The sequence below is a fragment of the Natrix helvetica genome (assembly GCF_964273705.1).
Source record: "Natrix helvetica genome assembly, chromosome: 1".
Taxonomy (NCBI): Eukaryota; Metazoa; Chordata; class Lepidosauria; order Squamata; family Natricidae; genus Natrix; species Natrix helvetica.
The window spans coordinates 20,060,024-20,086,163 of NC_138548.1; the positions used below are offsets into that span (position 1 = coordinate 20,060,024).

At 45.9% G+C, this 26,140-nt stretch overlaps 1 protein-coding gene across 1 annotated transcript in view; it reads left to right on the forward strand.

The window, feature by feature from the left end:
• Positions 1-26,140, forward strand: part of LOC309395933 (3',5'-cyclic-AMP phosphodiesterase 4C-like) — a 59,879-nt gene that overhangs the window by 7,329 nt on the left and 26,410 nt on the right. Inside the window, exon 3 of the mRNA XM_081960622.1 lies at positions 20,257-20,474. Within this exon, the coding sequence (XP_081816748.1) occupies positions 20,257-20,474 (218 nt within the window). The remainder of the gene's footprint in view (positions 1-20,256; positions 20,475-26,140) is intronic.

The window sequence follows — 26,140 nt, forward strand, 5'->3', positions numbered from 1 at the left end:
TGTAATGTGATTGGTTGCTGTTACCTCAAGCAGCCATAAGAGGGAGCCAGAATGACTGTTAATGCTGAGAATGCTCTGTCGCTGGTTACTGCTTGATATTGTATCGTGAGTTACTGTGTTTTTGCTACTCTTAGCTGCTTTGTGTGCTAAATTGATTATTTGATACTGGACTGTGTTCCAAGGATCATTCCTTAACTCAGAACATTGATAACTGACTGACTGAACCGTGTATGACTTGGACTGTAAATTGAACTCTGAATACCTCTATATTTCCACATAGTAAACTACTATATTTTATACTATTCGGTGTCCCTGTATGCTGGTTTGTGTGTGTTCTTCCATACCACTCTCATTACGCTTCTCTGCACCCTCGCTCTCCTAACGGGGAACTTACTTACTTAACACTGGTTATGGGCCCAGAGTGTACCAGACGTAGCTAAAAATTGCAGTGATTTGCTTAACAACTGTGGCAAGAAAGGTCATAAAATGAGGCAAAATGGACTCAACAACGGTCTTGCTTAGCAACAGAAATTTTGGGCTCGATTGTGGTTCTAAGTCAAGGACTGCCTGTTGAATACCGAAGAGCCTGGCCAGCAGAGGGCGTTTGAAGGAAGCCCTCTGATTGGCCAAGGCGCGCACTCCAGCCGGCGGGAGAATTCAAGGGTTCCTATTGGTTTACCGGCTGACAGCTGTAAGTATAAATAGCTGTCAGCCGGCTCGCGTTTTGTTCGTTCCTGTCAGCCTGTTCTGTTAATAAACCTGTTGAACTGACAGCTGCCTCAGTCTCCTCACTACAGATCTAACACTGGCGACGAAGGTGGGCGACACGGACCCTTTCGTAGTGCCGCCAATGGCTACCAACGCCGCCTTTTCGCCTTTCAGGCCAGAGGCTGAGGCTTGGGAAGCGTTTCTCGAAAGATTCGACTGCTTCCTCATAGCCCATGACCTCGTCAGCCTCTCTCAGGAGAGGAAACGCGGCATCTTCCTTAACTATTGCGGCGCGGAGATGTTCGCCACTGCTAGGGCTCTTGCTGCCCCAGAACCAGCAAACTCGCTGCCGTGGGACGACCTGATGACTCACCTCAAACACCACTACGAGCCCACGCCATCCCGTTTCGCCCGGCGACAGTACTTTCGTCGGTGCATCCAGAAAGAGGGCCAAACCATTGCCCAGTACGTCGCTGCTCTCCGAGCTGAGGCGAGCCTGTGCGAGTTCAGCGACCTAGAAGAGGCGCTGCTGGAGCGGTTCATTTATGGGCTCCGCGACGTAAAACTGAATCGCCGCATTCTCGCGCGACCAGAATTGACTTTAAAAATTGCGGTCGATGATGCTAGAGCCTATGAAATGGCTGACCAATCCACCCCGGATTTCAGCCACCTCAGCCAGCACCCTCATGCTGCTTATGTGCCGCCTTCTCCCTACGCGGCTTCCTCCGCCTCCTACGCGCATTCTACAGCCTCTGCTTTCCGTACAGAAGTCGATCAGACCGTCGACCGCCTCCAGTCACTCTCCACCAGAGACAGACGTCAATGCCTGAGTTGTGGCGGCCGCCACCAACGCTCTCAATGCCGGTTCCGTCAAGCCCTTTGCCACAATTGCGGCCGAAAGGGCCACCTGGCCGCCGTGTGCCGTTCCGCGCCTCCTGACAGACGACCCGCGCAACAACCTCCTCTCCCTTCCCGTAATCCAGCCCATTTACCTGGCCGTCGCCAAAATTCCCTCACCGTTGGCGACCCGGCCACGGCTTTTCCTGAATGGCTGGTGGACTCGGCCTCTTCCTCTGCGGAGGGCCGAGGTAAGCTGCATCTCCCAATAACTTTAGAGGGAGTGCCAACCTCCATGGAGGTGGACACGGGATCGGCTAGATCCATCATGTCATGGGACACATTTCACACTTTGCTACCTAAAATCCGGCGCTCTAGCCTATTGCCCCCAGACTGTCGCCTCCGTGACTATCAAGGGAACCCCATTGACTTGCTTGGCTGTGGCAATTTTAACGTTACCTATGGTTCCCGCCACGCCAGGCTGCCGCTTCTCATCGTAAAAAACCCTCTGTCCTCTCTGCTAGGCCTAGATTGGTTTAGGGCACTAGGGCTCTCAATAGCGGGGGTGCATTCCCTACTTCCCTCTCCTCTGCCCTCTTCTACTTCTCTCTCTTCTCTCCTAACTGAGTTCGCTGACGTCTTCAGCCCCTCCCTGGGTTGCTATACAGGTTCCCCCATTTCCCTAAACCTCGACCCTTCCATAGCCCCCATCCGTTTGAAGGCTCGCCGCCTGCCGCTGGCTCTTAAAGCCAAGGTAGACGCGGAGCTAGATAAGCTTCTCCGCCAAGGCATACTGGAACCCGTAGACTTCTCCCCATGGGAAACACCAATAGTGGTGCCCCTTAAGTCCGACGGATCCGTGAGGATCTGCGCGGACTTTAAATCTACATTAAATAAAGCCCTGCAAGCGCACCCCTATCCTGTGCCCGTGGTGCAGCATGTCCTGCACTCCCTAGGCAATGGGCGCATTTTCGCCAAGCTAGACCTCGCGCAGGCGTATCAACAGCTGCCCGTGGACGAGCCCACCGCGCTTGCGCAGACGATAGTTACCCACCGCGGGGCATTCAAATGCCGCAGGCTACAATTTGGAGTCAGTGTGGCCCCGGGAATTTTTCAAGGATTAATGGAGCGCCTGCTCCATGCCATTCCCGGGGTCACCCCGTACTTCGACGACGTCTTGATCGCAGCCCCCGACACTGCGGGGCTCGTTCAGACGCTGCGTGTTGTCCTACAGCGCTTCCGCGCTGCGGGACTCCACTTGAAGGCCGAAAAATGCCAACTGGGGGTTTCTGCCGTAACCTTCCTCGGTTACCGCATCGATGCCGCGGGCATCCACCCCGACCCAGCTAAACTTGACGCCATCCTAGCTGCCCCCCCACCCCAATCTAAAGCGGAGCTACAAGCCTTCCTGGGGCTTCTAAATTTTTATGCCTCCTTCATTCCCCACAAAGCTTCCCTGGCCGAGCCCCTTCACCGCCTTTTGGACTCCAAGGCCCCTTGGAGCTGGAGCAGCCGCGAGGCGCAAGCGCTCGCGGCTGTCAAGCACTCCCTCACTTCTCCTCCAGTCCTCGCCCAGTACGACGAGTCCCTTCCACTAACCTTAGTTTGTGACACCTCTCCCTTTGGGGTGGGCGCCGTCCTTAGCCATTCCTTCCCTGATGGCTCAGAACGTCCCATAGCGTTTTACTCCCGCACCTTATCAAGGCCTGAGCGCAATTACAGCCAGCTTGATAAGGAGGCGCTGGCTGCCGTTGCGGGGGTAAAGCGCTTCCACCATTACCTGTATGGACGTCCCTTCTCTCTTATTACAGACCACAAGCCGCTTCTAGGCATCATTGCCGGCGATCGCCCCACCCCTCCCATCCTGTCCCCTCGCATGTTGCGATGGGTTGAATTCCTTTCTGCCTATTCCTACACCCTTGCCTATCGCCCCGGCGGCCATATAGCCCACGCAGACGCTTTGAGCCGCTGCCCCTTGCCAGTTCCCATTCTCGACCCGGCTCCTACTGTTAAGGTCTGCCTCATTGACGACCTGTCTCTCCCTATGTCCGTCTCGGACATAGCTGCGGCGTCTGCGACCGACACTGTAGTCCTCCGCGCTATGGCCGCCGTAACTCATGGATGGACAGCTTACTCTAAGGATCCCCTCCTTCTGCCTTTTTTTCGCTGCCGCTGCGAACTTTCAGTAGTGCAGGATTGCCTCCTCTGGGGCTCCCGCGTCGTTATTCCCTCTTCCCTGCGCGCCTCTGTACTGTCTCGCCTCCATGACGGCCACCCAGGCATCATCCGAATGAAGGCCCTGGGCCGCGGATATGTCTGGTGGCCGTCTATGGATGCTGACATCGCCTCCTATGTGCAAGGTTGCTCCGCCTGCCAGCGGGTGCAGGCTGCCCCCCCCACCGCTCCTCCCCGCGAGTGGGAGCAACCTATGGGCCCTTGGAGTCGATTGCACATCGATTTCATGGGTCCCCTCGATGGCCACTCCTTCCTGGTCGTGGTGGATGCATGGTCAAAATGGGTTGAGCTCTTCCCCATGACCACCACCACCTCCGCTGCCACAATCCGCGTTCTTAACTCCCTTTTCACAACACATGGGCTGCCCGATGTTATCGTTTCCGATAACGGGCCCCAATTCACCTCGTCTGAATTCCTTTCATTCCTCACCTCCCTGGGCATCCGCCATGCCCCAATTTCACCGTATCACCCGGCCAGCAATGGCCTGGCGGAACGTGCCGTACGCTCTGCAAAGGATGCCTTTGCCCGTATGGCAGCCCTTCCCTGGCCCGAACGTATCCACACCTACCTCCGTACCCAACACACCACCCCTTGTTCCTCCACGGGAAAAGCTCCCTCTGAGCTGTTAATGGGTCGCCGCCTCAGGTCTCCTTTGGACCGCCTGCATCCCCTCTGCTCTTCCCCTCCTTTTCACCCCTCCACCCCCCCGAGGTCCTTTCTAGTGGGGGAGGAAGTTTTCGCCTGTAATTTTGCAGGGGAGCCAAAATGGGTACCCGAAAAGATCTCAGATGTAACAGGACCCTGCTCTTACAGGGTCCTCCTCTACGATGGGAGATCTTGGAGGCGCCATGTAGACCTGTTGCGGCGACGACCGGCAGAGGTTCCAGCAATCGCAGCCAGTGGACAGAAACAGCCAGGCCCTATCAACGCCGCCTGCTGGCCCAACCAAACACAAAATCCTAGCTCCGAGTCGGCGCAGATTGTTCCCGGTGCGTTTGGTTCCTTACCTGTTCTGTTGCATCCACCTCCAAGGCTTGCGGCCGCTCCTCCGGCGCCTCGTCACAAGGGCGGAGCCGACACTCCTTCTGCCTCGGACACCATACCAACTATGCCGAGGCGTTCCCAACGCGTGCGCAGACGGCCGAGTTACTTGGACGATTACGCATGCGCAATCCGGGGGAAAGGGGTGTTGAATACCGAAGAGCCTGGCCAGCAGAGGGCGTTTGAAGGAAGCCCTCTGATTGGCCAAGGCACGCACTCCAGCCGGCGGGAGAATTCAAGGGTTCCTATTGGTTTACCGGCTGACAGTTGTAAGTATTTATTTATTTATTTATTATTCACACTTATAGACCGCCCCCTCTCCCGGAAAGGACTCGGGGCGGTGTACAGTCACTAAAATACATTCTAAAATACATACATAAACAATTAAATTAATACTGGTGAAGGAGGTTATGAGACTGTAATCGAATAATAAATATAATACGTTAAAAGCCTATAAACCCTTAAAACCCAATTAAAATAAATAAATCCCGGGAGGTAAAACTAAGACGGTGCCAGGCCAGCTGATTGAAATAGGTGAGTCTTTAACTTTTGCCGGAAGGAGCGGAGGTCGGTGGTGGTTCGAATGTCTGGGGGGAGGTCGTTCCAGAGGGTTGGGCCCATCACAGATATATAAATAGCTGTCAGCCGGCTCGCGTTTTGTTCGTTCCTGTCAGCCTGTTCTGTTAATAAACCTGTTGAACTGACAGCTGCCTCAGTCTCCTCACTACAGATCTAACACTGCCTGTATAACATATCGATCAGTCAGAAGAATGTTGATCAGTTAGTACATGGCATTTTCAGGATTTTGAGCTTGGTACAATGGCGGGTTGCATGCGGTATGCCCTGGTACAGGTGTACTGGTACCTGCCTGGAGCTCTGGGTACAGTTCCGGTACGGTGCTCCGGAGGGCCCACCCATCTGCCTGAGCTCCTTACCTACGTTTGAGGTCTTTGGCGCTTCCATGCATGCGCATGGAGTGCATGGCACCTGCGTGACACTCCGCCGAGCAGCTGGAGTGTCGCGGAGGCTCGCAGAGGCATCGGAAGCGGTAAGGCTGCATGTGTGAGAGCACTGCGCATGTGTATGTGGGCGACACTGGGCCCCTGTTGCAGTGTAACGGTTGCAACAGGATCCAGAACCCACCACTGGCTTGTTAGTATTAAACAATAACTGCTGATTGGCCTCCAAAGGATTCTGCAGGCAGAACTGACCTCCTAGCCTGGAGCTGACATGTCTGATCCTTCTCTTCTTCCTCTGTTGCCTTCTCCTTCTACCCAGGATGATAGAGGCAAGCCTTAGCTTGCACCGAAGATGTTACAGCAAGTCAAGGGCGGCTGGGTCCTTTGTGTTTCAGTCCCACTGTTTCTTGGTCACCAGTCACGCTTGTTCAGCTCTTCCACTGTCCAGCTAAACTGTCCAGTGTTTTTTTTCTTATATATATATATATTCATTTTTTTATATATATTCATTTTTTTCTATTGCAAGCACAAAATTTGGAAGCAGTTTCAGAATAACAACAGCAATAGTACTGAGACTTATATACTGCTTCACAGTGCTTTTACAGCCCTCTCTACATGGTTTTACAGCCTATTGCCCCCAACAATCTGGGTCCTCATTTTACCCACCTCGGAAGGACGGAAGGCTGACTCAACCTGGAGCCTGGTGGGATTCGAACTGCCAAATTGCAGACATCTGGCAGTCGGCAGAAGTAGCCTGCAGTACGGCACTCTAACCACTGCGCCACCATTCGATATATTCTCTTCTCTGAATAAAAGAATATATGTTTTTTCCATTTGTGTCCCATCTAACCCTCTAGGGCCATGGCTATCTTGGCGTGCTTGTCATGCCAGGGTTTCATGAAATGGAGGACCTCCGGATCCAAAGAAGGGAGGGTTCAGATTTCAGCCACAAGTGGTAACTAACAGGCTTTGCTAGTAGATGGCTCTGGATTTTGCTGGCGTTTGGGAAAAGCCACTTAGATCCCGGGGAATCTCTGCCAGTCCACGGATAGCAAAAATCATAGAACATAGAATAATGATGATGATGATGATGATGATGATGATGATGATGATGATGATAATAATAATAATAATAATAATAATAATAATAATAATAATAATAATATCAGGTAGGGCATTCCAGACTTTGAGAAGTCTATTACAGAAATCATATTTTTTACAGTCAAGTTTAGAACGATTTAATTGGTCCCCCCCAATTAAATCAATAGGCTGTTTACATCCCGTGGCCATAAATATGTCACATTACATTGACTCAGTTACAGTTCAATTTGGTGATGCTCATGGGTCCCTTAGCAATGTTCAGGATCAATAACTCCAGCCTGATAATGCTAAATATCATAATATCCCTATTAAGAATGCTAGTGGGTGACTTCCTTGCACTCACCAAACAAAGGCAGAACAACTGCAGCAGCCTCAAGGTTTATTTAGACACAACAAAACAAGATGCACTACAAAAAGGCAGCAAGGAATAGCCTCCGAGCCCTTCTCAAGGCCAGCTTTTGGGCTTTGTTTGGGCTACAACAGGGGTGTCAAAGTCAATTTCATTTGAGGGCCGCATTAGGGTTGTGTTTGACCTCAGGGGGTCAGGGTGGGCGTGGCCAGGATAGGCGTGGCCAGGATAGGCGTGGCCAGTTCAATGTCATTCATGTTGAGGGCACCTGTGGTGGCCTGAGTGCCACTGCCAGTGAAAACAGGCTCTTGAGCTCCGTTTTCTGCTGTGATAGCCTCCTGCAACCCTCTGCTTTTGTTGGCAGAGGGTTGCAGGAGGCCATTGCAGCAGAAAACGGAGCTTGGGAGCCTGTTTTCGCTGTTAGAGGCACCATGGGCCTGTCCTTTGCTGTTTCTAGTGTGGCTCTGTCAGCCAGATCTTAGTACCCTGCGGGCCAGATGTGGCCCCCGAGCCTTGAGCTTGACACCCCTGGGCTACAATCTAACCCACAACACCAGCAACACAAGTCACACTTTGCCACCAAACTTCATCAGGTGGGCAGGGCAGAGAGGCTGGGCTGTGATGCCCGCTGCTTGCCCTTGCTGTTAGCTGGCTGGAACCAAACCAAGTTCTGCTTGGGAAAGGAACAGGCCTCAAGATATGGGCAAGAAAGTTGCTTCACCATTACTGTGGTTTGTGCCAAGCCAATGAGCCATCGCTTCTCTGGAATGGCTGCCCTGAGGTGCCAATTAGTACCACAATAGGGTTAGCTCTTGTTCTTTCTCCCTCACACAAATACCTATACGCCTGCGCACACATTCATCTCATTAGCAGCCAATCAATCTTCCTCTCCGCCCTCCGAGGCATGTTTAGCTTCTGGAAACCAGAGATTGATGTGGAACTAAGCATACATTTGCATTTTCCAGACTTTGGGTTATAGAGGCAAGGGAGGGTGTTTGCGCAATAAGGCATTGAATGTCAGCATTGATTTATGCTGTTTTTATTATTTAAGGTACTCTGATTACAGGCTGATTTTCAGAGCCTGCTCCGACGATCAAAATGTAATAAGGAACACAGTGGAAAGGCAGTTACACTTTTTAATCGAAGCAATTTACTCATTGTAGATTTTTATAGTGTCATTGCTCTACCGTAATCCCCTTGAAGGAAATTTCTGGCGTTTGTTTGAAATCCTCCTGTCATTTTAACGCAAAACAGAGGAATTGCCGGCTGTCGTATAAAGCAGGGCATGTAGTTTATTTTTAAGGAGGAAAATAGGAAATTTAAATATGGAACTGAATATTAAACTACAATGGCTACCTCAGTGAATGTCAGACAGCTCTGGTGTGTGACCTTGTATTTTGAGAGTCTAGAAAGAGGGCAGAGAAGAGCAACAGTGATGATTAGGGGACTCTGGAGGCTAAAGCATGTAAAGAATGGTTGTTGGAATTGGGTGTGTCTAGTTTAATTAAAAGAAGATCTAAGGGTGACTTGATAGCAGTGTTCCAATATCTCAGGGGCTGCCACAAAAAAGAGGGAGTCAAGCTATTCTCCAAAGGTAGAACAAGAAGCAATGGGTGGAAACTAATCAAGGAAGAAGCAACTTAGAACTGAGGAGAAATTTCCTGACAATTAGAACAATTAAATCAGTGGAATGACTTCCCTCCAGAAGTTGTGGATGTCCCAAAACTGGAAGTTTTAAAGAAGATGTTGAACAACCATTTGTCTATAGGGTTTCCTGCCTAGGCAAGGGGTTGGACTAGAACAGCGATGGCGAACCTTTTTTGGCTCACGTGCCATAAGTGGGGGGAGCGCGGGGGGGGGAGTGTGCGGATGTGCCACACCCATAATGCAATGCGCGACCCCCCCAGTGCGCATGCACGCACTACAGGCGCTCCCCCCATTTTTTGCATGCTTTTTTTGCCCTCCCCGGGCTCCAGAGGCTTTATAGGAGCCTGGGGAGGGCACAAACAGCCTTCCCCGCCCCCCAGAAGCCCTCTGGAGGCTTCAGGAGGCTTCCCTGAAGCCTCCGGAGCAGTCAAAACGAACCTCCGAGCAAACCGGAAGTCATTTCCGGTTTGCTCAGAGGGTCGTTTTGAGAGCTCCAAAGGCTTCAGGGACCTTCAGGAGGCTTCCCCGAAGCCTCCCGAGTAGTCAAAACAAACCTCCGAGCAAACCGGAAGTCTGTTACCGAACTTCCGGTTTGCCCGTAGGGCTGGTTTTTTGTGCTCCGGAGGCTTCAGGGAAGCTCATGAAGCCTCCGGAGGGCCTCCGGGGGGGGGGGCGGGGGAGGCTCTTTTCGCCCTCCTATAAAGGCTCTGGAGCTTGGGGAAGGGGAAAAATGGCTTTAAAAAGGGGTGAACTCAGCTGGCCAGCGCGCACATGCTCGCTGGTCAGCTGACAGGGCAGCGCCTCGCGTGCCCTGACAAATGGCTCCGCGTGCCACCTGTGGCACGCGTGCCATAGGTTCGCCATCACTGGACTAGAAGATCTCCAAGGTCCCTTCCCACTCTGTTATTCTGTTCTGTCTGTAAACACTTTTTAGACATCCTCATGTTTTGTGACAATGCACACAAATATAAAAGAACCAGTTTGATTTCATATTAACAAGCTGAGGCATAATTTATTAAATGGGTTTGTCTAATGAAATTTGATTTACTGAATGTAGTGGTTAAGGTACTGTCCTAGAAACCAGAAAAGAGTGAGTTCTAGTCCCACTTTAGGCATGAAAGCTGGCTGGGTGACTTTGGGCCAAGCACTTTCTCTCATAACCCACTTCATAAGGTTGTTGTGGGGAAATTAGGAGGAGGAAGGAGTATTCTATTATGTATGGTTGCTCTTGGATTACTTATAAAATAATAAACAGACCCCAACACAGCCCCAAAGTGCCCAAAATTCTATTCCCAGTATGCTTTTTTATATGAAAGAGGTAGACTGCTCTTGCATAAGAAGTTGCAATTATATCACTTTCCTGGCAACTATGGATCCATGCAACTGTTTCTCAATTAATTTGATTAATGTTCCCTTTAAAAGTCAGACAAAAGGAGTATAGATAGAAGTCCTCATTTAGTGACCAGAATTGGGACTTCCAATTTGATCATTAATCAAAGTGATTGATAAGTGGAACTGCAACTATGGTTTTGATCTTACCTCCGTTTTCCTTTGCTTTAGGGAAGGGACTGGCTGCAGAGTTACAATTTTAACATTTGCTAAACAAAGCAGTCCTTAAAAGTCATTAAAAGAGGGCTACTGATAGTTAGTAGTCATTGTAAAGATCTTTCCAGATCTTCTTCTTCCCACAGTGGCCAGCAAAATGCCTCTGAAGATCCCGAAGTGACATACTTAGAATTATAAGGCGGCCAGAATCACTTAATTGAGTTGGGCAGCTATAGAAACTGAATGAATGAATGAAAGAGAGAGAGAGAGAGAGAGAGAGAGAGAGAGAGAGAGAGAGAGAGAGAGAGAAGGAGGAGGAGGAGGAGGAGGAGGAGGAGGAGGAGGAGAAGAAGAAGAAGAAGAAGAAGAAGAAGAAGAAGAAAGAAAGAAAGAAAGAAAGAAAGAAAGAAAGAAAGAAAGAAAGAAAGAAAGAAAATACAAAGGGGATCCCCATTTTTGAGATCTTTTAGTAGTAGTTGCCTTAGGAGGGAGAATCAATTTGGTTCTCATGCCCAATTTAAAAAACCAATTCAATAACCATATATTTCAGAAATGTGAGCAGTATTTTAAATGGGGGGGGGGTATTCTGCTTGTGATGTTGTTTTCAAACCTTGCCCAAATCAAACCGAATTTCCCACCTTTCCCAGGCCTCTCCTCCCTGCCTTTCCCAGTCATGGGCTCTTTCCACCTGATGTCCCATCCTCATTAGCTCTGGATTTCGTGAGCCCTTTTGCCGGCCAACCCATTAAGGCACAAAAGTGCACACCAAGGCAGAGGCATGATGCAGACAGAATGATTTACTGGCCTGGCACGAGGGCAATTAGCTGCGTAAACATGGCCTAACGAGCTCCATTATTTTGCACGGCTCCTTGGTAACATTAGACGAAAGCATTGTCACCCCCAGCATCACCTCCTTAGCTGAGCTGGACCCAGAAACTGCTGACTTCCCTCACCCCCAAACCAGGAGATCAAGTGGGGGCTCTTTCAGAGATGGGGCACCTACTTTGTATTGTATTTATATTTGTATTTATTAGTTTGTCAAACATGTACAAGATAGCAGGTATAAATATAAACATGGACATGAACAAAGGAAACGAGTACAAATAAATGGGGACAGTAGGACAGGGACGGTAGGCACACTGGTGCGCTTATGTACACCCCATTTACAGACCTCTTAGGAATGGGGTGAGGTCCACGGTAGACAGTTTAAGGTTGAAGCTGTGAGGGTTTGAGGGTGTAACAATGGAGTCAGGTAGAGCATTCCAGGCATTGATCACTCTGTTGCTGAAGTCGTATTTTCTGCAATCCAGTTTGGAGAGTTTTACCTTGAGTTTGTATTGATTGTTTGTATTACTGAGGTTAAAGCTGAAGTAGTCGTTGACAGGTAAGACGTTGTAACAGACAATTTTGTGTACTGTGCTTAGATCATACTGCAGGTGGTGCAGTTCAGGATTGTCCAAACCCAAAATTTCCAGCCTGGTGGCATAGGGAATTCTATTGTGAGTACAGGAGTGGAGTACTCTTCTCCTGAAGTACCTCAGGACCTGCTCAATCGTATTAATGTCCAATATATAGTGTGGATTCCAGGCAGACGAGTTGTATTCGAGAATTGGTCTGGCAAAGGTTTTGTATGCCCTAGTTAGCAATACAATGTTACCGGAGAAGAAGCTTCGCAAAATTAGGTTAACAACTCTTAATGCCTTTTTGGCAATGCTGTTACAGTGGGCTCTGGGGCTTAGATCGTTTGAGATGAGTACTCCTAGTACTCCTTTGCACATGGAGGAATTTTCCCTGCTTGCATCCAAGTCCAACCACCGTCCAAACCTATCCCAATGTAACTGGAAGAAAGAATAACCTTGAGGAACAGAAGGAAGAGCCACCACTAGTGAGATAGAAGTGGCTCCGGCTTGACCCTTCTTGAAGATGAAGGGAGGGAGGAGGGAGGCAGATCCAGACTTGCAAGATTCTTATGACTTATGACCATTAGTCACACTTACAACCATTGCAGCATCCCCATGGTCATGTGATCAAAATTCAGATGCTTGGCAACTGGTTTTATACTTATGACTGTTGCAGTGTCCCAGGGTCATATGGTCACCTTTTGAGACCTTCTGACAAGCAAAGTCAACGGGGAAGCCAGATCCACTTAACAGCCATGTTACTAACTTAACAACTGCAGTGTTTCACTTACCCACTCTGGCAAGAAGGGTTGTAAAATGGGGCAAAACTCACTTAACAAATGCCTCAGCAACAGACCTCCCAAAAACGGCCCGTTTTCCACAAAAATTGGCTCATTTTTTGTCAAAAAAAAAGGGGGCATGCATAGCCTTTAGGAGGCTTATAGAGTGCTCCTGGGTGGTGGTGGTGGGGCAAAAAACAGTCTGTTTTTCACTCATTTTTAAAATACAATACAATAGTAGAGTTGGAAGGGACCTTGGAGGTCTTCTAGTCCAACCCCCTGCCTAGGCAGGAAACCCTATACCGTTTCAGACAAATGGCTATCCAACATCTTCTTAAAGACTTCCAGTGTTGGGGCATTCACAACTTCTGGAGGCAAGTTGTTCCACTGATTAATTGTTCTAACTGTCAGGAAATTTCTCCTCAGTTCTAAGTTGTTTCTCTCGTTGATTAGTTTCCACCCATTGCTTCTTGTTCTACCCTCAGGTGCCTCCTCTGCCCCTAGGAGCACTCTGGAAGCCTCCTAAAGGCTATTCACGGCCAATTTTGTGAAGGGGGTGGGGTTTCAGGAGGCCAAAATGCTGTATTCAGTGTATATGATGCACCCAGATTTTTACTCTCTTTTTTGAGGGGAAAAGGTGCATCTTATACTCCGAAAAATACAGTACATTCATAAACTGAGAAAAAGGTGAAATCACTTTCATTTTTGGTCTTAGTGGAAGAATAACGCAAACATACAGACTGTGTTCCCCTCAGAGACTTCACATGCCCTTGAGAGCATATTCACATGAGCTTTAAACCCAGGACAGTATTCAATGGGAGGGTGGGGTCAGGCAAAGCTTTTGCAGCTAGAACAGAAGTTTTTATCCTGGTAGATTTCAGGGGATCTGTGAAGGTGGATGAGAAAAAAAAAAGCAACGTTCTTTTTACTAACACCATTAGCTCAGACGCTGAGCTTGTTGATCAGAAAGGTCGGCAGTTTGGCAGTTTGAATCCCTAGCGCTGCGTAACGGAGTGAGCTCCCGTTACTTGTCCCAGCTTCTGCCAACCTAGCAGTTGCAGTTGCACATAAAAAATGCAAGTAGAAAAATAGGAACCACTTTTGGTGGGAAGGTAACAGCGTTCCATGAACCTTCAGCGTTTAGTTATGTCAGCCACATGACCATAGAGACATCTTTGGACAGCGCTGGCTCTTCGACTTTGAAACGGAGATGAGCACCGCCCCCTAGAGTTGGGAACAACCACCATATATGTGCTAGAGGAACTTTTACCTTTAACTGAAATTGAAAAGACTGATAGTCCTTTTTCTGACTAGCAAATTAATTAAAAGGCATTAGCTTCCCTAATATTTTTTTGCCACCTTAAACTAACCCAAATCTCCTGCTATACTACCTGGAATTTAGCTTCCCTTGTTATTGATATCATGAATTAATAAAGAAGCATGTGTATTATTGTACTGCATACTTGTTGTTTTCCAATAATATTTGGGCATCATTTGGGATTGGTTTGCAATACAATCTCTGTATTTTTAGAATGGGAATGCATTTTCCTGAGAAAGGGTGCGCAGCTTTCAGCAGACTCTCAAAGGCGTTGATGTCACAGAAAGATTAAGGCCCCTGAGCTAGAATATTCCATGAAACATTCTGTGACCCAGCTGGAAACACCTAATTGTTGGCCTAATTTTAAATGTTGATTAGCTCTGCTTATTAGCTCTTTGCACATCCATTTTATTGAGGCCTCCTAGAACTTGATAGTTCAGTACATTGTGTGCAGGATTTAATGACAGAGGTTGTTGAGAGAAATGTCCTTCTGGGTTAGGCTCCAAGTGGGGAAAAAGACACTGGAGACATGGAGGCTGCTTGGAAAGATGGTTTAATGGTGGACAGGACCACATGGCTTGAGTCCTGAATAGAAAAGGGGGAATTACATGCTTCCAGATGTCTTTTTTGAGCCCTCCTGCAAATGTCCCTGGGTCACGAATAGGGTGAAAAGCTCCTTGGGGGTGTTGGAAGAAATGTCCTTCTGGGTTTGGCTCCAAGTGGGGAAAAAGACACTGGAGACATGGAAAGATGGTTTAATGGTTGACAGGATTACACGGCTTGAGCTCCTGAACAGAAAAGGGGGAATCACATGCTTCCAGATGTTGGGTGGAGAAGAAGAGAAGGGCCGAGGAAGGGGCTTGCTGGGTTTTTTATAATCTGTTCAGCCCCACCTTTCTATTTCCTATTCCTGTGTAAGAAATGTATTCTGATTGGTTGTCAGACTCCCATGGGGCCACAGGGGCAAGTCTCTAGGCTGTGTCTTGAATCCAGGTTTGGTTGAGTTCTCGGATGCCATGTGGTGAGTGGGTAAAGGCTAATCATGCCTTAATCCCATCCCCCTGGAGCTGAAGGGGAGAACTCTGTATTATGTAAAGGGACTGGCTTGGGCATCTTCATGGCCCATTGACAAAGGGGGTGGGGGCAGGAAGCTGCAGGGAGCTACTCTGTCTTTAAAACATGTTTCTCCCTTTTCACATCCAGGGAAATGTAATATCCTGCCTTTTCAATATTTCCTAGGATATTTCATTTTTCTGGGAAAGAGCTGGATGATAACTTCCTACAGAGGCATGATTTCTATTTGCACAAAACTGTATTAAACCTGTTGGAGATTTAGCAGGAGCCCTTGATGAAGAATGTGCTAAGAAGTATTGTTGAAACAATATTGAATAAGTACCAGAAAATATAATGAATGAAGAATGTTTAATGTAACATTCCTAGATGTCTTGGGAGCAGAGCAGAGGTGGGCTCCTATTGGTTCGACCCGGTTTGGTTGAACCGGTAGTGGCACGCCGGCCCGGGTCGCAGAACCAGCAGCGACCCAGGCTGGCCACACCCCCAAACCAGTTCCCCAGTCACCGCCATCGCCCTCTTTGTTTTGAGTTCTGTGCATGCGCAGAACAATTTCCATTGAACTGTGCATGTGCGTGCAGCGCACATCCAGCAAGCGCACACAGTGCTCACACAAGCGAACCGGCAGTAACACTGGTTGTGCCAGGCCCTGGTGCAGAGTATGGGCACAGTCCAGCTACTGATGAATATTTAGAGACACACTTAAAGTAAAAAGTAGATTAGAAAATGCACAAAGGTAAGAAAATCTTTGCATCTGTCAAAAGTACAAGTTGAAGGAAGAGAAGGTATAAAAGAGAGAAAAAGACAAGGAATTCCCTTTCCTTCTTAAAAGTGGGGGTTCGTTTCATTAAAAATATACCACAAGAGAAATAGGCATGGGATAGTGAGTGAAGACTTAGTGGTCAAAGCAAATTGTGGATTATTTGTCTGAAAATGATAATCTGGAGTTCTGTACAATGCAGAAGAATACAATACAATACAATAAATACAATACAATACAATAAATACAATAAATACAATACAATAAATACAATACAATGCAATACAATGCAATACAATGCAATACAATGCAATACAATAAATACAATAAATACAATACAATACAATAAATACAATACAATAAATGCAATGCAATACAATACAATACCAGAGTTGGAAGGGACCTTGGAGGTCTTCTAGTCCAACCCCCTGCCTAGGCAGGAAACCCTATACCGTTTCAGAGAAATGGTTATCCATCATCTTCTTAAAGACTTCCAGTGTTGGGGCATTCACAACTTCTGGAGGCAAGCTGTTCCACTGATTAACTGATTAACTGTCAGGAAGTTTCTCCTCAGTTCTAAGTTGCTTCTCTCCTTGATTAGTTTCCACCCATTGTTCTACCCTCAGGTGCCTTGGAGAATATCTTGACTTCCTCTTCTTTGTGGCAACTCCTGAGATATTGGAACACTGTTATCATGTCTTCCCTAGTCCTTCTTTTCATTAAACTCGACATGGAAGGGATGGAAGGAGCTGTCAATTGGCCAATCATGTCATGTTGGGAAGTGTCTGATTATACATTCAAGATCTATTAGAGAGTTTATCAAGAAAGCCATGCCAGCAGCTATTATTTTCATTTCTTGGATTCAGGCCTGTGATAAAAATATGAAAATGATGGGATAGACCATAAAAGGGCTGGGAAGTAGGAATTTGGCAAGAGCCTCACAGATCTTATCCAGAAGGCTTCAAATTAAGGTATCTACAGCTAAGTCCTATCACTGGTGACAGAAGGATAAGCTTACAAGAATGAAGCGTTACCGACAGACGGTAATAGAAAAAAGTGTCAGTTGGGTCATGTAGAGTTGGAAGTAGCTGAATGGCCACAATATCTTGCAAGGCTGGGGTATAAAACTTATATAGAACAGAACGGAACGGAACGGAACAGAATGGAATGGAATAACAGAGTTGGAAGGGACCTTGAAAGTCTTCTAGTCCAACCCCCTACTTAGGCAGTGTCAGGGGAAGTTCCACCCTGAACTAATGAGGTGTGAATCATTGGCTTTCCAAGCAGCATATTTCCGAATAAGCAGAAAATAAAACCCGAAAACATATTCTAATGAACAACTTTAATATAAAATAAAATAAAATACAAATCTTACTGTATAAATCTTACATTTTGGCAAGAGCTGTTTTGCCCACCTCCTTGGCAGGCGAACGGAGGATCAGAAGGAAAGTAAGGAATGTGTGACGTATTATGAGACATGCACATTAATCATTGTCAGATAAGAAACAATTCAGTCTACTGTATAACTCAGAATATAAGCACAAGTTGGCAAACCAATTAACGCAGTGACAGGCAGAAAACTCTACACCACTTCAGACAAATGGCTATCCAACATCATCTTAAAGAGTTCTTGTGTTCACAGCATTCACAACTTCTGGAGGCAAATTGTTCCACTGATTAATTGTTCTAATTGTCAGGAAATTTCTCCTCAGTTCTAAGTTGCTTCTCTCCTTGATTAGTTTCCATCCATTACTTCTTGTCCTGCCCTCAGGCGCTTTGGAGAATAGCTAATCAAAGAAGTAATTACAGGCAGTCCTTGATTTACAACCATTATGATGGTACTGAAAAAAAACAACTTTAGATCGGTCCTGACAGTGATGATTATCACCGTGTCTCTGCGATAACATGATTAAAATGTGGGTGCTTGAGGACTGGCGTGTATTTACAACAATTGCAGCCTCTCTGGGTCACATGATTGACATTTGCGGATTTTCCCCGGTGGTCTTAAGACAAGCAAAATCAACAGGGGAAGCCAGATTTGCTTAATAACCACTTGATTTTCTAAACCACCATGGCATAAAGGTTGTAAAATTGGGAAGGATTCATTTAAGAACATTCTCATTTAGAAATGTAAATTCGGATCCTAATTGTGTTTGTAAGTAGAAGGCTACCCTGTGATTAGAGGCAAGACGAAGGAGATAAGAGGAGTCAATGGAGACAAAGAAATGGATATTCTCAAACGCCCGTCAAGGATTAGCATCAGCTGATCTGGCTGATTGAGAACAAGCTGAATGTCCCAAAGGTGCTTTTTCAAGAGGCAACTGGACTTTCTGGTTTTTCTTTGAAGACATTTCACTTCTCATCCAAGAAACTTCTCCAACGTCTTCAAAGAAAAACCAGAAAGTCCAGTTGCCTCTTGAAAAAGCACCTTTGGGACAACCATGAGACTGAGAATCTCTTTAAAAAAATCCCTCCAGGAGGCCATTAGAAATTGGAAATCATACAGCTGTTAAGAACATATCTGTGTGATCACTGAGAGTCAGGTTCAACTTGAGGGAATCCCGACCTTTTAGAAGGGCAGGTGAACTGGAAAGGTGCCACGTGAATATTGCAGTGTTTCTCATCCTTAATGTTAAGATGTGTGGACTTCAGCTCCCAGAATTCCCCAGCCAGCTTGGGAATCTTTGAATGGTAATGTTGGCTGGGAGATCCTGACCGCTGTTGTGTGTCATGTCATCCAGAAAGTGCTGGCTTGGTGAAGACTAGAAGACCTCCAAGGTCCCTTCCAACTCTGTTATTCTGTTAAAGGTGGCTAAGCATTAATGCATGGGGTATAGGAAACAAACAGGATGAACTTACAATCCTAACATGGAATGAGAAGTATATCTAGCTCATTTCACAAAAATGATAGGATGAAATTTGTATTTGGAGTATTATTGTTGTTAATTGCAAAGTCATGTCCAACCCACCGTGAAGCCATGGACAACATTCCTCCAGGCCTTCCTGTCTTCTATCATCCTCTGGAGTCCTTTTAAGTTCACGCCTACTACTTTGATGAGTCCATCCAGCCACCTCATTCTCTGTCGTCCCTTCTTCTTTTGTCCTCAATCATTCCCAGCATCAGGCTCTTCTCCAGCGAGTCCTTCCTTCTCATTAGGTGGCCAAAGTATTTAAGTTTCCTCTTCAGGATCTGGCCTTCTAAAGAGCAGTCAGGGTTGATCTCCTCTAGGACTGACCGGTTTAATCACCTTGCAGTCCAAGGGAAGGAGACTTCTCCAGCCTCAGAGTTCAAAGGCCTCAATTCTTTGGCGCTCAGCCTTCCTTCTGGTCCAACTCCAACCTTCACAGCCATACATTGCAACTGGGAAAACCATAACCTTGACTATACGCACTTTTGTTGGCAGGGTGATGTCTCTGCTTTTTAGTATGCTGTCTAGATCTGCCATAGCTTTTTTGGAGCCCAGGACTATAGCAATTGGCAAACTCAATTGGATTATCAAGAACCACCGCATTAGTGAAAATCTGATCCAGCTGCTCTGATTCAAGCTCTTTAGATGATGTCCATGGCTTTGATGTTTTATCTTGCCCCAGAGGGCAGGACTAGAGCCAGTGCATAGAAGCTTTAAGGAAGCAGAGCACAGGTAAAATGTGTGGAGGACGTTTCAATTGATGAGCGCTGCTTGGCCCTCAAGATATGTTCAAATTTTGTTTGCTGGAGTATTTCAGTACAAGAGCAGAGACAGGTAACGTGTGGTCCTTTGGGAGTTTTTGAACTACAATTCCCAGCATTCTTCCTCTCACCTGCATTTTGATTCTCCATTCTGCAATGCAGACATAGTGGATCTGGAGGACTCAGCCTGAAGCACATTTAAAGATTTATAATAAATATGGAACAAGGAGAATATGTGATATTATGGGGATGACATTATTAAGAACTTATGTCCAGGATGTTGTAATCATTTTAGGTGAATGGCTTTCTCTTTGCTTTAGATTCCCCATTTGATATTAAAAAGGGGAGAGAGACTTAATGGCACACTAGCTTAGCAAAGCATGACGTATAGAAACAGACAGCAATTGATCAATTCGAGCCATCTGCCCCTGGTTTTCCTGCCTTGCAGTTAATGGATGCTGTCAATAGATGGCGTTAATGGACGGCCAATTTACTTCCTTCTAATAACGCTGGATACCATTTACAAATTAAGGATTGAAAAAGCTCAACCCAAGAGTTTTTCCTTTTAAAAAGGGTTTTTTAGTTTGCTATGGAACTAGTAAACACTCCAATCTACTCAATTCTTTCGGGGCTGTCTTGGGATTTGAAATTCACACATTTTAAAGTTGTTCAAGCTGCGAAACCCTGCTCTAGAGTACGTGGCAGTGCTCAGAAATCACCCACCTTATGGCAATCCTATATAATTTGCAGAGACAGGGGATATGTTGACAAGGGCAGGAATTGTTACGTTGCAACAATCTCCAAACTGAGAATTCTTGTCTCTCTTTTTTTTCCAGAAATCCCGAGAACAGCTAGACTTGGCAACTTGCATTGGGGCATTCCCCGGCGGGGCTATTAAGCGCCGGTTTTCGGGGACTCCTCTGCTCCCACCACTTGCCTGCCGCCACGCAGCCATCAATGACCTCAGCCATGGGCCAGAGATGGAGCACTGCAGGGTAGTCTTCACCATTGAGGAATCTACTCCTGCGGCGGTCAAGGACTCTGACCTAATAAGGTAGGGATGAAAGTTTCAATCAGTGGTCATAGGAGAAGAATCCCAGGAGTGGTAAAGTCTACAGATACACTTAACGGGTTTGGTTAACAACCACAGCATGCACTTAATGACTGTAGTGTTGATTTAAAAGCCGCTGCAAAAATGTTATAAAGTTGGGCACAGTCACATAGTGACCCACTTAGTGACCTCCATGACTTATGACAGTAATACCAGAAGACAGGCTTAAGATACAGAAGGATCTTGACAAACGTGAAGATTGGGCACTATCTAATAAAACGAAATTCAATGGTGAAAAGAGTAAGGTTCTACATTTAGGCAAGAAAAATGAAATGCATAGGTACAGTATAGGTGGTACCTTGCTCAATAGTAGTAACTGTGAGAGGGATCTTGGAGTCCTAGTGGACAACCATTTAAATATGAGCCAGCAGTGTGCAGCAGCTGCCAAAAAAGCCAACACAGTTCTAGGCTGCATAAACAGAGGAATAGAATCAAGATCATGTGAAGTATTAATAGTCACTTTATAATGCCTTGGTAAGGCCACACTTGGAATACTGCATTCAGTTTTGGTCTCCACGATGTAGAAAAGATGTGGAGACTCTAGAAAGAGTGCAGAGAAGAGCAACAAAGATGATTAGGGGACTGGAGACTAAATCATATGAAGAACGGTTGCAGGAACTGGGTATGTCTCATTTAATAGAAAGAAGGACTAGGGGAGACATGATAGCAGTGTTCCAATATCTCAGGGGTTGCCACAAAGAAGAGGGAGTCAAACTATTCTCCAAAGCCCCTGACGGTAGAACAAGAAGCAATGGGTGGAAGCTAATCAAGGAGAGAAGTAACTTAGAACTGAGGAGAAACTTCCTGACAGTTCGAACAATTAATCAGTGGAACAGCTTGCCTCCAGAAGTTGTGAATACCCCAACACTTTAAGAAGATGTTGGATAACCATTTGTCTGAAACAGTATAGGGTTTCCTGCCTAGGCAGGGGGTTGGACTAGAAGACCTCCAAGGTCCCTTCCAACTCTGCTATTGTATTGTATTGTATTGTATTGTATTGTATTGTATTGTATCGTATCGTATCGTATCGTATCGTATTGTATCGTATCGTATCGTATCGTATCGTATCAGGCTCAATTACAGTCATAATTTGAGGAAATTTTGTATTATGAAAAGCCAGAGACACGTTTGAGTGAACCAAATGCCTACCATTATGGAGCAGTCTGTTCTGAGAGAGTGTAACCAGATTCTTTATCTACAGTTTGTCTTTCATCGTCACTCCCAGCAATTTGCATTCATAGCGTTCCTTCTCACAAGATGCAAAGCTTTAATATGGTTCATCTGGTTTTGATATATTCTCTGATGTGAATCAGCCATTGAGGTCTTTGATTGACACGACAGCAGTGTTCCAATATTTGAGGGGCTGCCATAGAGAGGAGGGAGACAGTCTATTTTCCAAAGCACCCGAAGACAAGGAACAGACAAGGAACAATGGATGAAAACTGATCAAGGAGAGATTCAATCTAGAAACAAGGAGGAACTTTCTGACAGGGAACAATCAACCAATGAAACAGAAGTTGCCTTCGGAAGTTGTGGGAGCTTCATCACTAGGGGCTTTCAAGAAGAGACTGGACAGCCACTTGTTAGAAATAATATAGGACTGTGATGGGGAATCTATGCCATGCAGTGCCCTTTCTGATGGCACACAAGCTGTTGCCCCAGTTCAGCTCTGCCGCGCATACGTACGCACCTCACAATGGCCACCTGGTCTTTGCACATGCACGGAGGACAGGGGGTGGGCGGCGGTTGCATGCATGGGGGCCACATGCACAGGGGCCGCACAGTCATTGCATTTTGGGGGTTCAGGCACATATGCGCTCATTTGCACTCTTTGGGCACTCAGTACGGAAAAGGTTAGCCATCACTGATATAAGATCCCCTGCTTGAGCAGGGGATTGGACTAGATCCCTTCCAACTTGGTTATTCTGTATTCTATTCTCCCTCCAAATACTAGTTTATGGCTTAGATTTTGCATAAACTTACACAGTTGTGGATTTGTACATTTAGCATGGCATAGCATAATGTGTGTGGCCCAGTCAAAATCTACACTAAAATCTCACTTTGAACTGTTAAGATATAAGGTCTTAAGAGGTGCCCATCTCTTCCAGCATTTCTCAGAAATTCCACTCCCCAAATCTAAGAGACATCCAGAAATCTAGGAAAGAGTATGGAGGCTGCAGGGCATCTTTGTGATTTACCCAATATTGGGGTATGAAACATGATCAACCTACAGCTGACATTTGTACTATTGATTGCCTAAAATTATGTCAGCTGATTGATTGATTGATATATCATCAAGTTGGTGTCAATTCTTAGTGATCACATTGATGGATTTCCCCCAGGACGATCTATCCTCAATCTAATCTTTTAACAGTGTCTCATTGTCACTATAACTGAGTCCATCCGCCTACAGCTGGCCATGATTCTTTCCTTCCATTTTTCTCAGAATCATAGACTTCTGGCTCTTTGCATAATACCCCCTTAGACAGGGTAATAAACTTTTCCATTCCACTGTGTCCTTGTACAGAGCTAAAACTGTACACCTGTACATTTCTTCTTCTTGGTCCATATCCGTCATTGGACGTTGGAGATCATGTTGCTGATCCTATTTTTATCAACAGCCGCACGAAAATGTGCTGCTGAGTTTTGTCCAAACCAGTCCCTTAGATTTTGAAGCCATGATGTTCTTCTTCTACTTGGACCTCATTTGTCTTCAATCTTTCCCTGGAGGATTAAGTGAAGCATGCTGTATTTTTCTGGGTGTTGCATCACATGTCTGAAATATTCTGACTTTCGCTCTTTAATGGTTTTGATGATTTCCCTTGGCTTTCCCAGGCGGCTTATCACCACCTTATTTGTGATTTTTGTCAACCCAGCTTATACGAAACAAATGTGGGTGTGTAAATCCACATTTCAAAAGCTTCTAGTCTCTTTAAGTGATTTTCGGTCAGAGACCAACTCTCCACTCCGTAGAGCAGGATAGAAAAGGTATAACATCTGACAAGCCTCATTTTCAATCTTAGGCTTGTATTGTGACTGCAGAATACAACTGTACACATATTTTAAAATAAGTGTATATTTATAAAAAAAAAATCATTTATTCTTTTGTCACTTTCTATACTTCCCTGATGAAGAAATTGTTTTATTCCAAGGCATGTTGGCTTTATGAAATAAACATTTGCAAGCATTTTGAAGGACAACTATTTTCTTTCTTTCCCTTTCTTTTAAATTCTCTTTTAGAACAGTGATAGCCTCAGTGGTGGGTTGCAGACAGTATGCCCCAGTACAGGTATACCGGAGCCTGCCCGGAGCACCGGGTACCATTCCGGTACGGTGCTCCGGAGGTCCCACCTGCCCGCCCGTCGTCCTTACCTGTCCTTTAAACTCTTCGGCCCATGCGCACGGTGCGTACTGCGCCTGTGCGACGCTCCGTCGAGCAGCTGGAGGCTCACAGAGGCATTGCTGGAAGGTAAGACACACGTTCATGTGGAGGACACCGGTACGGTTTCAACGTGATCCGGAACCCTCCACTGGGTTGCCTGTAGTAATCATTGCATCGAATACCAGTGAATTCCATAAGTTAATAACCCGTAATAAACAAGCTTCATAGGCTATGAGTTTCACTTCTTCTCCATGGATTTGTTTAAATGACCCTTTAAAATTGTCTGAGCTAACAGGCACCATCACATTTTACTGTGACAAGTTCCATTACTTAATTTTTAATGGTGTCAAGGACTTTTCATTCTCAGCACAATCTCCTAGCCTTTCATTTCATTGCGTAACCCTGAATTCCTAGAATCATAAAGCGGGAAGGGATCTTAGAGTCTTCTAGTCCAACCTCCTCCTCTCTGCAAGGGAGGAAACAAAATTGGTCATTCTCTGGTTTCCCAAAAAGTGGGGATCTTTGTTACTAAACGAAACTAAACAGTCATGTCCCCTAACCATTGTTCAAACTACCATAGGTTTGATAGGAGTTAGAATGCGACACTTGGTAGTCTGTCACGTCCAAAGTGTCTCTGTAAAATCATATTACAGAGCGGGCTGCTTCTTAAATGATATCGTTGTTTTTCTTCCAAATTAAAGCTGCAGACGCTCTACTATTTCTGTGGCCTCCCAGGAGTTTTGCTTTTGCCTTAGTTTTCCCATCTTGTTTTCCTTCCAGATACATTGGAGTCGAGAGCGAGGGGTTTTTATACCTTCTCTGGGCTCTGTGTTTGAGCTTCCTGTTCCTACGCAAGAACATGTATTCTATTGGCTGTTGTAGAGGTCATAGCTGGCTCTGTAGGTTGTCTGAGCTATGTTTGGTTGAAGTTTGGAGGGTGATGCAATGTCCCACTATAGCCAACTCAGCCTATCCGATGGAAGGCTGATTTATTTACTTAATTACAATATCTAAATCGGGTTTCCTGGTTCAGAGGCAATCTGTCCCCAAAAGAAAGGGTAGGCGAGGAGACCATATCCCAAGAGGAAGTTTCTGATTATACTGACTATCATGTTATTCTAGTACTGGGCTTCCTGTGAAAAGGAGCAGATGGGGCTGGCTAATAGTAGAAGCAAGATGCTAAGCTAGGTGGGGCAGCTTTCTTGCTATGTTAGAAAGAGACACAAGTCATATTCAGCTTCTTTTTGGCAAAATGAAGCTATTCTCCCCCTCCTTTCCCTCCCCCCATCCTACTTCCCTCTTTATTTATTTTTATTTATTTATTTATTTATTTATTTATTTATTTATTTATTTATTTACTTATTTACTTACTTACTTACTTACTTACTTACTTACTTACTTACTTACTTACTTATTTATTTATTTATTTATTTATTTATTTATTTATTTATTTATTTATTTATTTGTAGAATTTGTTAGCCTCCCATCTTATCTCAGAGTAACACCGGGAGGCTTACCATCATAAATAATAAAAAAAAACTATATATGCTAAAAGACATAGATTAGCTAAAACAAACACCAAACACTGCAGCTCAATTAAAAGATGGAGTGGGCAGGAGCAGGATGGGTGGGGGTGAGGGTGTGTGTGTGTGTGTGTGAGAGAGAGAGAGATCAGGATGGAGAAAATACTTTTGATCCTCTTCTTCCTCCATATCTGCATTACCAAAATCTCAGCAGCCAGTTGTTGGAAGAAATATCCATCGGGTTCGATTCCAAGCTGTGAGAAAGACACTGCAAACATGGAGGCTGATTGGAGAGATGGTTTAAACCACACGGATTTGAGAGTGAGGGTTTTTTTTTATACCTTCTCTGAGCTCTGTGTTTGAGCTTCCTGTTCCTGTGCAAGAACATGTATTCTATTGGCTGTTGTAGGAGTTATGTAGGGGTCATAGCTAGCTCTATAGGCTGTCCGAGCTATGTTTGGTTAAAGCTTGGAGGGTGATGCAATGTCCTTAGGAGATTGTGCAATGTAGTGAGCTCTCCTCCTAAATGGTAGTGGGTTAATCCTATTATGTCCTGGAGGGTCACGTTTTAATCCCATCATCCTGGAGCTGAAGGCCTTTTGTTTTGTAGATAGGATGGCCCAGTCCTTCTCAATGGGCACCAAATATCTTCTGGGGGGAGGGAGCTGTGGCTCTGTGTTTCTGTCTCCCTTAAGATTTTTGTT